The 14,884-nt window shown below is 43.4% G+C and overlaps 1 protein-coding gene across 2 annotated transcripts in view; it reads left to right on the top strand.

Moving 5' to 3' along the window:
* Positions 1–14,884, top strand: part of rabgef1 (RAB guanine nucleotide exchange factor (GEF) 1) — a 69,537-nt gene that overhangs the window by 20,114 nt on the left and 34,539 nt on the right. For both annotated transcript variants that reach the window (XM_072469503.1, XM_072469504.1), the window contains exons 2-3: positions 4,300–4,482; positions 5,195–5,352. In XM_072469503.1, the coding sequence (XP_072325604.1) occupies positions 4,304–4,482; positions 5,195–5,352 (337 nt within the window). In that variant the 5' untranslated portion in view covers positions 4,300–4,303. The remainder of the gene's footprint in view (positions 1–4,299; positions 4,483–5,194; positions 5,353–14,884) is intronic.

Below are 14,884 nucleotides of genomic sequence, written 5' to 3'. Positions count from 1 at the left end.
TCCACTGGCAAAACTACAAACTTTGGATTTCTTGTCCACTACCCGTTTCATCACATTTTGTGCAACTTTTAAATGTTGTCTAGCCAATTCACCTGCTTTATTTAATCGTTCCCTAAAATTTGACACGTAATCCAATAATGCAATTTGCGATTTCTCACATACCAATTTTTCCTTAATCAATTTCAGTGGTCCTCTCACCTCATGACCAAAAATGAGTTCAAAAGGACTGAATTTGGTTGACTCATTAGGTGCATCCCTAATTGCAAACAGTATGAATGGAATTCCTTTATCCCAATCCTCTGGATAATCGTGACAATAAGCCCTCAACATTGCCTTTAATGTCTGATGCCACCTTTCTAACGCTCCCTGCGATTCTGGATGGTACGCAGTTGAGTTAAATTGTTTTATTCCTAAGCTATCCATAACTTCTTTGAATAACTTTGAAGTAAAATTTGTTCCTTGATCCGATTGTATTTCTGTGGGTAGTCCACATCTAGTAAAGAATTGAAGTAACTCCTCCACAATCTTTTTAACTGTAATATTATGTACTGGAATGGCCTCTGGAAACCTAGTAGACACATTCATTATAGTCAAAAGATATTGATTCCCACTTTTCGTTTTAGGAAGTGGTCCTACGCAATCAATTAGGACCCTTGTAAAAGGTTCCTCAAATGCTGGAATGGGTAATAAGGGCACTGGTTTTATCGCTGCTTGAGGTTTCCCTATCACTTGACATGTGACATGATTGACAAAATTTAACTACATCTTTATGTAGTCCAGGCCAATAAAAATGTTTTTGTATTTTAGCTGGAGTTTTCCTTACCCCCAGTGACCTCCCACTGGTACCTCATGTGCAACTCGCAACACCTCCTTTCTATACCCTACTGGCAATACTACTTGCTGAACTTCTGCCACTTTTCATCTGCCTGCATATGTAATGGTCTCCATTTTCTCATCAAGACATCGCTTTTATGGTAATAACACTCTGGTATACACTCAGATTCCTCTTCCGTGTATGCTTTCTTATACATCTGTTTTACTTCTACATCTTTCTGTTGTAACTCCGCCAATTTTCCTGAACTAAAAATATCCGCCTCATCCTCCACCTGTTCTTGTTCTTTTTCAACCATCTGATCAAAAATCGTTTCTGATAATTGCACTTCAACTTCATCTTCCCTCTTTGATTTCTCCTCTTGTCTTAACCTGTGACTTTTCGACCTTGTTACTACACAATCCGGAAAAATCCCAGGATATTCGTCCTTCAACCCTTCAGTTGTCTGATTTTCCACTGGCTTGTCAACCACAGTAGGCATCACTCCCACCTGCGATCCAGCTATATCATTACCCAAGATAAACTGTATTCCTGGACAAGATAATTTCTCTGTTACTCCTGCTACTACTTCACCACTCTTCATTGGACTTTCCAACCTTATCTTTATATAATTGAACACTACTCCTCTCACCCTGAATTCCACATATTACCACCTTTTCTGGCAATATTCTTCCCAAACTACATAACTCCTCATCTCTTACCATTAAAGATTGACTAGCTCCCGTATCTCTTAAAATTGTGACTTCTTTACCTGCTCCTCCTGATACACATTCGTAAACTTTACCCACACAAGTAAATTCTTTAATCTGGCACCTTCTTTGATCAGGCTGTACAGTCTTTTGCACCTCCTTCGCTTCACTTGGGCTTTCCTTTACCACTTTAACAAACTCCACTGTCTTATCCTATTTTACCACATCAGCCTTCCCAGTGTTTTTCTTCAACCACCAACACTGTGACTTTACATGGCCTAGTTTATTACAGTGAAAACATTTGAAACTTTTCATTTCTTTTCCACTCTTCTGGAATTCTCTTTTCATCTGCGATACATTCTCATTATCTCCCATCAGATCACCTTTGCCTCTACCACTTGAGTATTTCTCTGGTCCCCAATTTCTAGCTCTCACAGGCTGAAACTGATGTTGGAAACCAAGCTTTGATTTCTAAACTAATAATCATCTGCCATTTCTGCTCGTGGCGGCCCCTCACTGTCTTTAAGTTCACTAAGCCAATCCCATAGATAGACTTTTATCCCTCTCGAGCCCCCAATTTGTTATGGGCCAGGGTTTAGAGAACCCCAAAATATATTATGGAGTTCACCTGACCCATAACTTTCAATAGATTGTGGTATGGGGAGCACACGGCCCACTCTACAGATGTGGTACAGTAGAGATCGAAAAGTATTTTTTTAGAGCAAAACAATGTTTATTCTATGAACTCAAGTTAACCTTTTTAAAACATACAGTGCACATCTTAGCAACCATCAATTCAAATACAACCCCCAAAGAATACAACACGAAGTAATCCTTAAACTTTCCATTAAAAAGAGAACTTTTAACAGAAGCACATCAGGATTAAATTCACTACTGAGAACAGTTTTCACTCTGAATTCATCAAATGATCTAGAGATGGTCTTTACATGCAGAGATCAACGTTACACATTCTTTGGCTGGCTACAGCTCCAACATTAAAACGAAACCAAAAAACACAGACACGCACAAGCTTTTCTCAAAGTGAAACTAAAAGCTGACAGACAGCCCAGCTCCACCCACACTCTTGACACCACGGCAGTAACATGAGCAGACAAACATTTCTTAAAGTGACATTCTCATGACAATAGGTTGTACCATTTAGTGGATAGGGTGAAAGCACCAGTGAGCCTGATTTGGTCTTTTTTCACCCTTTTTATGTTTGCTAGCGTCTGTTACATTACATCCAAGGCTGGTTTCTGCTTCAGTTTTGAAAGGATAATTTAAATTAATATGCACTAATGGTGAAATAGTACTGCAAGCATTCTGTTTCAGTATGGTTTGGTTAACATATGTACCTGTCCTGATGATCTTCATGATTTGGTGCATTCTTTTGAAATAGTCTGATTCAGAAGGAGATATATTTGAATATTTTCAGTGCACAATTGCACATGTCATCCTGTTTGATTGCTAACCAGTGTTGATTGTCAAAAATGGAATCCGTGGCACTTTATTCCCCTTGGATATGGCATTGCTTGAGCATTGAACAAGGGCCATGCAGAGCAGGACAAGCTGTTGAAAGAGAACGCAAGGGAAAAAAAGGGCGTTCAACAGGAAATCATAAGCAGTCGCCTGCTGGAATCTGAAACAAAAACATAAAATACTGGACAATCTCAGCAGTACTGACGGCATCAGTGGAGAGAGAAGAGAGCTAATGTTTAGAGTCTGGATGACTCTTTTATCTGCCCAGAATATTTTGGGAGCAATCCTCCTACCTGAACCTCAGTGAGGGGCAATATGTATGATCTTCACTGAAATCTGTCAGCTGCTGCAGCTACACTGCAACTTATATCAGTTCCCAGTAGCTGTGAAGGTGACAGTGGTGTTTACCACTGATGTTTACGCACCTCCGTTTCCTATCTGTGACTCAGAGAGAGACCATTCTCTCCATTCATTGAGAGCTAACTACATTTCATTCTGTCTTAATCGCAGGCAAGTATACATAATAAGCACACTACTTTGCTCTGATTCCAGGCAACCCCCATGATGCAAGGTGCTGTTGACTGCACACTCTTCACTCTGGCTTTATCCTCTCTTCCCTCATTCTCCATTTGATCCGTTGATCGTTTCTCCTAGTGTAAACGGGGGTGCCAGGTTTAAAAATTGGGTGGAACCAATTGTACAGCGTTTTTTGTATGTTGAAACATTTATATCGTACTGTACGAATCCTGAAGATTTGTTGCATTATCTGTAAAAATGAAAAAAACTTAATAAAAATGTATTTTTAAAAATTAAATCTCTGAGAAATAGCACATGACACTAGCAAAATAAGTCGATGTCGGCTTGCACTACTTGAAAGCGGCATAACAATCTTAAGGACATATAATGCTCTTTTACAATATAAATATAGATACTGTATCTAATTGTAGCACTTTGAGAATATTAAAATGTTTTCCATGTGATTTTTAAAAAGTTAAAACACTAAGGTTAATTTTGATAGCTGAACCCTGAATATGTACATGTTATTGTTTCCAATAGAGCTACAAGGAAGAGGAAAAAAAATAATTCAACGATCTCTAGTTTCATCTGAATAAATACATTTTTTTATAAAGCATATCCTATATAATGAAACATTAAAAAAGTTGTACAGTGAAGGCATTTGAGTAAATTATTTAATGATCTTTATCAGATCTACGTAGCTGTTTTATGCTGATTGGATCTTTCTTTCCAGCTTTGGGGCAAAGTTTATCTTTTCTATAACTTTGCTTTGTCTTCCAATAGAAAGATGAGCTTGAAATCTGAGCGTAGAGGAATCCATGTGGATCAGTCCGAATTGCTGTGTAAGAAAGGGTGTGGTTACTATGGCAATCCTGCTTGGCAAGGATTTTGTTCCAAGTGTTGGAGAGAAGAATACAGCAAAGCAAGGCAGCGACAAATTCAGGAAGACTGGGAGTTTGCGGAAAGGTAGTGCTCCCACTTTAATTATTCTGTATTTCATTGGGAATACCCTTTATACATTTAAGATCTACCGGCAGAGACTTTTATTTTCTCATCCTTAATGTTCATTTTTTGACAAATTAATCCCTTGAACAACACAACCCAATATCCCATCCAAAAAATGTATTTTTCTGTATATGCCAAATGTAACTTGCTTCACAGAACAATTGTCCTTGGTCCAAAACCTGGTTTATGCTGAGTTTTAAAAAAATGTTACCAATGCAAACAAAAAATGAAACTGAGTGAATGTAATACATTCCACATTGTGAAGTGCAATATGACATTTTGGGCAGCAGGATAAATTATTTTGTATTATTACTTTTGGACCTGTACCTATGTTCCCACTAAATTCATGCAGTTATTTCTTTTGATATTGTTTTCTCCGGTATGTTTTTCAGTTGGTGTCTCCTCTCATTTGCTTCTTTTTCATGCAATTCCTGGACATAACGTTTTTTCCTAATATGTCTGCAGTGAAAATTCCTTTTTTATTTAATTGAAGTGGAACTTTTTGACGACAGTATTATGACACCTAGTTTAGCAATAGGTTGAAAATATTTAATGCAATTAAATTCTACCTAAAGGTTAGTTTATCACCATGTTAGAGACCCTCTGCAATATGCACTGAATATTTGCTTCTGTATTGCCTACTAATCTAAAACAGAATATTTTAAATCCATAGATTACAGCGTGAAGAAGAGGCTGCATATGCTAGCAGTCAAGGGGCTCCATCACTCACTTTTTCTAAATTTGAGGAGAAAAAAACAAATGAGACAAAAAGAAAAGTGCAGACTGTCAAAAAGTTCTTCAGTCCATCATCCCGGGCTGCACCAAAGAAAGGTAAATTACCTTGGAAACATTTGAGCTGAACATGATATTTTTCAGAAAACAGTTGTTTAACGTTTCAGCCTTGGGAGTTTGCAATGTTTTTCTGATTGCAAATATTGGTATGAATCTCTTGTACTACGAATTTTAAATCAATAGCAGTAATTCTTGCATTAGTATGGCATGGAGAATTCCACATGGAGAAAATATTGGATCATCACTTGACAAGAATCAGGAAGAGAAACTATTCCCTGAGATTCAGTGAGAATGAAAATTGACCATTGGTTTGTAGGGTAACTGCATGTTTACTCCCTAGCCCTTCTGGCATTTAATGTCGTAGAAACAATGAAAAATTAAAATATGTATTTTTAGTGAAACTTTTAAAATTATGCCTCTTGTTCGGGATTCTGTGATTTGAAAACAGGTTTTCACTTTACACCAGCTATTTGCAAAAAATACTTTACCTTGGCGCTTGTTCTATTTTGAGGTTATCATTTGATCACACTTCAGATATACCACATGGCTGCTTTGAAAATCATTCTGATAGCAATACTAGATATTTCCTTATCTTTCATCTGTTGAATGTCCAGCATTTTGTGTTCATTTCAGATTTCCAGCATGTGCAGGTTTATGCTTTATATTCTTATCAATAGTCATCAGCAACAAGATTCCTCTTATACTATACAACCAAAAGAAATCTGGAAAACTACTTCAGGCAAGGTATCAGCACTAAGATAAAAGCAAATTACTGCACATGCTGGAGCACTGCTTTGTATAAAAATGCAGCTCGTTAAAAATCCTTGTCCTGCCCCATGCTAAACATTATGCCTCTTGTTCGTGAATTTAATTATACAACAGGGCAAAGTCTTAATGTGATGCTTCAAGTCTAATTGATATGAGGCAATATTGTGTCATATGTTTTCAGCTTGATGGAACATCAATTATATATCCAATTTGTATTATCTGATGCAAGGAGACCTCTATTTGTTCTCTTTTTCTTTCACTGTTCTGAGTTTTTTCTGTACTCTGTGCTGGGTATTTGCATACTTTGCAAAACATGTCCCTATTGATGGTACAACAAATGCTTACATTTCCCTTCACAATCATCTTGGGCCCTTAGTGGCACTTCAATTTGAGGCAGTTGCAGGCTTGTGCATCATGGATAAAAGATGTCGAGCATACACAGCACGGTTTTCTTTGAAATTAAAAATGTATATTTTTAATCTAAAGCTTTTCCAATTTGTAAGCTTAAATTTTTGTTGAGAACACTGCTCTACTATAGGATCTTGCTATTTTTTCTCCTTTGCATCTGCATTTATTGAATCAAGACAAAGCTCTTAAGTATGAAGTAGGTGGACTTTCGGTGGCGTGGGCGAGCAGGACGGCCGCAGCAACAAGAGCTCCCGCCGGTGGGGAAATCCCCGAGTCTTCACGCGCCCCCCCAACTATCGTCGGCCATTGGGGCCGCCACGAGCAGCCAGCGGGGCCGGTTTAAAAAACGGCGAAGAACCCCGCGCGGGTGGCGGGGGGCTCCGGGCCCGGCGCGGCAGTTCAGAGCAGCGGGGACGGAGCTATGAGGAGGCCGAGGCGGCAGGCCCGAGACCAGGGCACCATGAACGGAGGGTGCTCCACGTCGGCTGGCTCCCACCTAGGAAGAAGAAAGAAGGTTGAAGCCTGGTCCCAGGTGAATGCAGAGGATAAAGAAAGAAGATTTAAGGAAGTTTGGTAAAAGTTTTTTTTTTTCTTCCCCCCCCCCCCCTTTTTTTTTCAAAAAAGAAGAATGTCAGATTGATGAAGGGCAGGAGGGTGAAGGGGGAGAGAGGAGAAAGGAAAGAAGATAAAAAACAATAAGCCGCTAAAGGATGCGAAGAGCAGTGTCGAAGAAAGGATGAAACGATGGTTCGCAGCCGAAGGAGAAGACGAGCAAAAGTGTTGACAGGATGGCGGAAGCCGAACTGCAAGGTTGGGCCGCACTACTTACGGTGGAGAAGATGACCGAGGTGATGGTGGTGGAGCTGGAAAAACATTTGGTGAGGCACATGGAGGTCTTGAGGAAAGAGATGGCGGTCGTGTTGAGGTCATTGTTGGAGGAGGCAATCGGCCTGATGAGGGTGGAGGTGGCAAAGGCATCGGCCGAGGTGAGCGAGGAGGTGGAGGAGGCCGTGACACGACACAGCGACCAGGTCACCTCGATGGGGGACGAGTTGCGGAGAGTGGTGGAGGTTAACAGAGGACCCCGAGCAAAGCTGGAAGACTTGGAAAACCGCTCAAGGCGGCACAATTTGAGAATTGTGGGCTTGCCCGAAGGGACAGAGGGCCCAAGGCCAACGCAATACTTCACTAAGAAGTTGGCGGAGCTGATGGGGGAGGGTGAGAGCCCCACCCTGTACGAGCTAGACCGGGCTCATCGGTCATGAAGGCCGAAGCCCAAAGTGAACGAGCCGCCAAGGGCAGTAATTATCTGCTTCCATAAGTTTTGCATGAAGGAGCAAGTATTAAGCTGGGCGAAGCAGGAGCGTGAGTTGCTGTGGGATGGTACTGCAGTTCGGATCTACCAGGACTGGACGGTGGAGTTGGCAAAAAGACGAGCGGCGTTTGGGCGAGTGAAGGCGGCTTTGTACAAGAAGGGGGTGCGATTTGGTGTGGTGTACCTGGCGAAGTTGAGAGTAACATATAACGCCAAAGACTTTTATTTTGAGACAGCTGAGGCGTTCGTGAGGGCAGAAGGCTTGGGACAGACGTGTGAAGAGCGGAACTGGAAGAGAGACTGTGGACTGTGTTTGAGCGGCTGGAAAATGTACAAATGTTACAACTTTCTTTTTACTGATTTGTATTGAAATTTACTTCTCTTTGCATAGTTACAGAGTTCAAGTTAATGGCGTTCTGTGTTGCGACGGTTAAATGTTATGTTAGTGAATTGTCGGGGTTGGATTGTTGGGTTTGTTTAGGTGTTTCTTTCTCTGGGACTGGGCGGAAGGGGGGGGCGAGAGGTCTTGGCGGGAGAAGCCACCCGCGCTAGCTAACTAAAGTCAGTTAGTGAACGGGGGTGAGGTGAGAGGAGGACTGCGGACGTTGGAGCCTGGATAGCAGGCTTCAATGGGCCTACGAGGCGAGCAAGAGGGGGTGGAGGGATGGATGTTGGGGGATGTTTTTGTAGGGGGGGGTTCTTGGGAGGGGTTCGATGTTAACAATGGACCGGGGCGGGTCAGGCTTATGGGGCAGGGCCCGGTGGTATGGTGATGGTGGATAAGAAAGGGTGGGGGGGGGGGGGGGGGGTGAGAGACCCCCAGTAAGGATAATCACGTGGAACGTGAGAGGACTAGGAGGTCCGGTCAAGAGGTCAAGGGTGCTTGCACATCTTAAAAGTTTGAAAGCCGATGTAGCAATGCTGTAGGAGACTCACTTGCGGGTGAAGGACCAGGTGAGACTTAAAAAGGGCTGGATTAGCCAAGTGTTTCACTCCGGATTTGATGGAAGGGCTTGAGGGGTAGCGGTGCTGGTCAGCAAAAGGGTACGCTTCCAGATGGAGAAGGTGGTGGCAGATCAGGGGGGTAGATATGTGATTGTGACAGGGGCACTGGAGGGGAGATTAGTGGCGCTGTTAAGTGTATACAGTCCCAATTGGGACAATGTGGGATTCGCGAGGAAGGTGTTTGGGGCTATTCCCGACTTGGACACGCATGAGCTGATTGTGGGGGGGGGACTGGAACTTGGTGCAGGAGCCAAGGTTGGACAGATCATGGCCGCGCTCGCTGGTCCCATCAGTGGGGGGCGAAGGCACTGGCTGGGCTAATGGTGGAAATGGGAGGGGTGGACCCTTGGAGGTTCCTGCACCCTTGGAGGTTCCTGCACCCAAGGGAACGGGAGTATTCGTTTTTCTCAGCGGTCCATAAGATATACTCGTGGATCGACTTTTTTGTGGTGGGGAAGGCTTTGCTGGCTGGAGTCAAGGGGTCGGAATACTCTGCAATTGCAGTGTCAGATCACGCTCCACATTGGGTGGATATGGTGCTGGAGAAGGGGGCAGCGCAGAGACCGGGGTGGAAACTGGCTTTTGGGGAACCAAGTGTTCTGTGAGAAAATTGAAAAGGTAATTAAGGAATATGTAGGTTTCAATTGTACGGGTGAGGTGTCGAAGACAGTCGTCTGGGAGGCTCTAAAGGTAGTGGTGAGGGATGAGATAATTTCGTTTAAGGCCAGGGTGGATAAAGAGGAGAGGTTTGAGCGGCAGAGGGTAATAGATGAGATGTTGGAGGTAGATAGGAGGTATGCAGAGGATGGGGACCCAGCGAAGCTGGAAAAGAGGAAGGAACTACAAGCGAGCTTCGACCGACTGTCCACCAGGAAGGCGGTGCGCCAACTGAGACGAGCAAGGGGTGCAGTTTATGAACATGGAGATAAGGCGGGGTGTATGTTAGCAGGTCAGCTCCGGAGGGAGGCAGCGGCAAGGGAAATTCTTCAGGTGAAGGATAGGGCAGGGAAGTTGGTGGTGGCCCCAGTGCTGATTAACAAGGTTTTTGAGGAGTTTTATGAGAGGTTGTACAAGTCAGAGCCACTCGGGGGAGACCGTGAGATGCAGGAATTTCTAGATGGGTTGGAGTACCCGAGGCTAGGGGAGGGGGACAGGGCTACATTAGAAGGAGCAATAGTGGAGCAGGAGATAAAGGATGCGATTGGGAGGATGCAGTCGGGGAAGGTGGCAGGGCCGGATGGGTTTCCGGTGGAATATTATAAAAAATTTAAGGATAGGTTGGCACCCCTGATGGTGGGGATGTTTGAGGAGGCGATAGGGAAGGGGGTGTTGCCGCAAACCTTGGGGCAGGCGTCGATTTCCCTGTTACTAAAAAAAGATAAGAGTCCGACGGAGTGTGGGTCGTATCGGCCCATATCACTTCTGAATGTGGACGTAAAAGTGTTGGTGATGATACTGGCGGGTAGGCTGGAGGAGTGCTTTCCGAAGGTGATAGGGGAGGATCAGATAGGGTTCGTGAAAGGGAGGCAGCTGGTTTCGAACATTAGGAGGGTTTTGAACGTTGTTATGGCACCGGCGGAAAGAAAGGAAACACAGGTAGTTGTGGCATTGGACGCCGAGAAGGCGTTTGATCGGGTGGAATGGGGATACCTGATGGCAGTGCTGGAGCGTTTTTGGATTGGACCAAGATTTGTGAACTGGGTAAAGCTATTATATAAGGAACCGAAGACGAGTGTCCGCACAAATAATATCAGCTCGAGATACTTTTCTCTCCACCGTGTGACGAGACAGGGATGTCCTATGTCCCCCCCCCCCCCCCTGCTGTTTGCACTTGCGATTGAGCCGTTGGCCATCGCATTGAGAAGTCGGGAGCATGGAAAGGAATAGTGCGGGGGTGGGATAGAGCATAGGGTGGCCTTGTATGCCGACGACTTGCTGCTCTATGTGTCGGAGCCGAGTGCGTCGATAGGAGCTACTGCGGGTATTTGGGTCTTTCTCGGGGTACAAGTTGAACCTGGACAAGAGTGAGTACTTTGTGGTATCTCGGCCGGGGGTGGGGGGGCTGCCATTCCGTAGAGCAGGGACTCATTTTAGGTATCTGGGGGTGCAGGTTGCCCGGGAGTGGGGGAGGCTTTCCCCACTAGTTTGGTGGGGAGAGTGAAAGCTGATCTGGCAAGGTGGGATGGCCCTCTATCACTGGCGGGTCGGGTACAGGCGGTTAAAATGAATGTGTTGCCGCGAATCCTGTTTTTTTTTCAATGCCTACCGATTTTCCTGCCAAAGTCTTTTTTCAGGGAGATTGAGAGAAGGATTACCTCATTCATATGGGGAGGGAAGGTGGCCAGAGTGAGAAAGGTGCTGCTACAGAGGGGAAGGCAGGCAGGGGGTTTGGGTCTCCCGAACCTGTTGTACTACTACTGGGCGGCGAATGTGGAGAAAGTGCGGAGCTGGGTCAGAGGGGTTGATTCTCAGTGGGTCAGAATGGAGGAGAGTTTGTGCAGGGGGTCGGGGCTGAAGGCACTTGCAACAGCGCCGCTCCCGATAGCTCCGGGGAAATATTCAGGGAGTCCGGTAATAATAGCTTCATTGAAAATCTGAAGGCAGTTTCTCCAACACTTCGGGTTGGGTTTAGGGTCAAGGGAAATGCCGATTCGGGGGAACCACAGATTTGAGCCAGGGAGGTGGGATGGAAATTTTCGGAAATGGGAAGAGAAGGGGATTAAGACGCTAAAAGATTTGTTTCTTCTGGGTCGGTTTGCAGGATTGAGGGAGCTGGAAGCGAAGTATGGGCTAGAGCAGGGAGAAGTGTTTCGGTACATGCAGGTTCGGGATTTTGCCAGGAAGGAGATACAGAGCTTCCCAGAGGAACCGGCCTCCACATTGCTAGAGGAGGTGTTGACGACAAGGGGACTGGAGAAGGGGGCAGTGTCAGCAGTGTACGGAGCTATTCTGGAAGAGGATAAGGCACCACTGGAAAGGATCAAAGCAAAGTGGGAGGAAGAGCTGGGAGAGGTTATAGAGGAGGGGGTCTGGTGTGAGGTGCTCCGGAGAGTGAATGCCTCCACCTCATGTGCGAGGTTGGGGCTGGTACAGCTGAAGGTGGTATATAGAGCGCACCTCACGAGGGCGAGGATGAGCCGATTTTTTGAAGGAGTAGAGGATGTGTGTGAGCGTTGGCGGGGGGGGGGGGGGGGGGGGGGCGGTGGGGGGGGGGGGGGGGGGGGGGGCGCGTGAATCACGTTTATATGTTTTGCTCCTGTCCAAAGCTAGGGGAGTACTGGAAGGAGGTGTTTAGGGTAATTTCCAAGGTGGTGCGTGTGAAACTGGACCCGGGTCCCCAGGAGGCCATATTCGGGGTGTCGGACCAGCCAGTGTTGGAAACTGGAGCGGAGGCAGATATTATAGCCTTCGCCTCGTTGATCGCCCGAAGGCGGATCCTGCTGGGATGGAGAGCAGCCTCTCCACCCAGTGCCCTGGCGTGGCGGGGGGACCTGTTGGAATACTTGACCCTTGAGAATGTTTCTACAAGTCATGGGCACTATTTATTCACTTTCAAGAACTGGATAACATCGAACATTAGGGGGGGGGGGGGCGCTGTGTAGATTAAGGGTGACTACGGGTAATCCCTGATTCCTTTTTGTCATTTGTTTATGTAAACATGCGGGCTGATGTTTGGGGGTTGGTGGGCGGATGGGATTGTTATTATGGGCATTGACATATCTTGCTGATTATTGTTTATTGTTGATGGGTGTGAATGTGGGAGAAAATGTGAAAAAGGAGAATAAAAATATTTTTAAAAAAAATATGAAGTAGGTTGGAGGGAGTGCAATGCACATAATATTCTTGGAGATTTGAAGGATATTTTTACTGCACCATGGGAGCTAGCTTCTCCATCCGAAGGTAATACAGCGCAGCCACTAAGCTGCCTCCCGATGCTGGTTATTATTGTGAGTTACCTATTCTTGGGTAACTGGGGTTACTTTAACAGCCCACAGTTGCTGAACAATTGATTTATTATTTTTATTCAAATCACATTTTTTCATTTTACATTTAATTTTCCAATTTTTGTGAAGAGAGATGTGATTGATATAAAATCTAGTATGTGAAAAATAATGTCAGCTTTCAGGTTTGGTTTCATTTTTATCTATTACACCGTTGTGTAAAAGTAATGCCTTCTTTGTTTTAGGTTTATAGTTTCTACATTCAAATCCAATGTCTGATATCTGTTTTATCTGGATTATTTTGAATATTATACAATGTAGTGATTGTTCTTGCTACTCCCCCACAAATTTATGTCCTTCTACAGAAAGTAACATTGCTGATTTTGTCACAGTGCTAAGAGATGCATGAGTGCACAATGGGTTGCCTCCCCTCCATGATCTGCTTGTGTTTTGAAATCCTGAAACTTAATGGAAGAGTTCTAGAGCACAAATGTGCTTTATAGTACCAGATCTGCCTCCTGATCAGATTGACTCAACATCTTCATTTGCTGAAGGCATTAATGAAGTTGCCAAATCTTTGTTCGACGAGCCTATTTCAGCAGAGTGAATCAGGAATATGAAGTATCATGTTGAATTTTTAATTGGGATGAATTGAAACTTTTATTAAGAATTTATTTATCTTTATATACTTTGCTCCAAGGACATATGATGTTTGCTAAGCAAAGTATGACGTCAAAGAATAAAGTCTTTGACTTTATAATTACCCCATATCAATTACTTCAGATGAGAGTTATCTTGTCCAACTCTTTAAATTTTAACGACTAAAAATGTAATCCCTGTTCTTTTTCATTTTTAAAAGATTTTTTATATAAAATGTAAGTACATATTCTCTTTCTTTATTGCTTAAAGACTAGACAGCTTATTCAGAGGTGTTCTTTCTGAATAAAGTTACTGAGATGACTAAAATTATTCATTCTAATGTGTAATCAAGTTCATTAAATATATTCTGAATTTAGAAAATGCATAAATCAAACCTGTAAAATAATTATACTTGTACTGTAAATATTCTCATTAACATATTTGCTTATGAAATATGTAAATGAATTTTTCATTTTCATATGAACCAATGACTTTGCATCAGATGGTATGATAACAGTACATTCACTTCATGCTGCTTATCATGAGACATTTTCCATGTTCTCAATTTTCATTCCGATTTGGAAAGTTTGCAATTCATATTAGTAGTACAAAATTAGGACCAATTTCTCAAAGAAAATACATGTTGCCTTTTCTTTCAGCGGATCTCCTATTATCTTATCAGCAAATTGTTACAGCCCAGAAGGAGGCTATTCAGCCCATCATGTCTGCACCAGCTCTCTGAATGAACAATTCATGGTGTGCCATTTCCCCACCCTCTCCCTTGCACATTCTTCCTTTTCAGATAACAGTCTAACTCCCGTTTGAATGCTTCAATTGAATCTACCTCCACCAGAGTCTCGGGCAGTGCGTTACAGACCTTAAAACCATTTATTTTCAACGGTTATAAAGAAAATTAAAATGCAAACCTGTTTGCTGGAAAATTTCTTGGAGCTGTTCCCAATCCACTGGTGCTGCTTTGCTGGAAGTGTAGCAGAAATCTAATTTACATACTATGTTTTTATTTTGCTGCACCTTTGGCAAAGTAACAGGGGTGGGGTAGGAACAGCTAGAGGAGTTTTCCAGCCATTGTAATTTAGGAGTCTGATACCTCAACGTTTAAATTGCAATGTTACATTTTTTTGCTCAATAGATATCTTACAGAAGTTGTTTTTAATGGAATAATAACTTATAACATACACAACGAGGAAAAGAAATCCATTACTTCATACATATCAGTGCTCTCTCGTCACTTGACACAGCATGGAGGCATCTAACAGCTTTTGGCATCTAATTTTCATTCAGTGTCTGGTACTGTATGACTATGGTCTGAATAATGACATGCTTTTTTGTGCTTTTTCTTCTTTTTTTCCATTCATGCTGTTCTCCTACTTGTCTCTTGCTTCCGTTTTTTTCCCTTTTATTGCATCGGCATTTAACGAATCAAGACAAAGTTCTTAAGCATGGAATAGGTGGGAGGGAGTGCAATGCGGATAAC

This window comes from Scyliorhinus torazame, chromosome 12, assembly GCF_047496885.1.
Source record: "Scyliorhinus torazame isolate Kashiwa2021f chromosome 12, sScyTor2.1, whole genome shotgun sequence".
NCBI classification, from domain to species: domain Eukaryota; kingdom Metazoa; phylum Chordata; class Chondrichthyes; order Carcharhiniformes; family Scyliorhinidae; genus Scyliorhinus; species Scyliorhinus torazame.
This window is presented reverse-complemented; position numbering and strand designations above follow the sequence as displayed.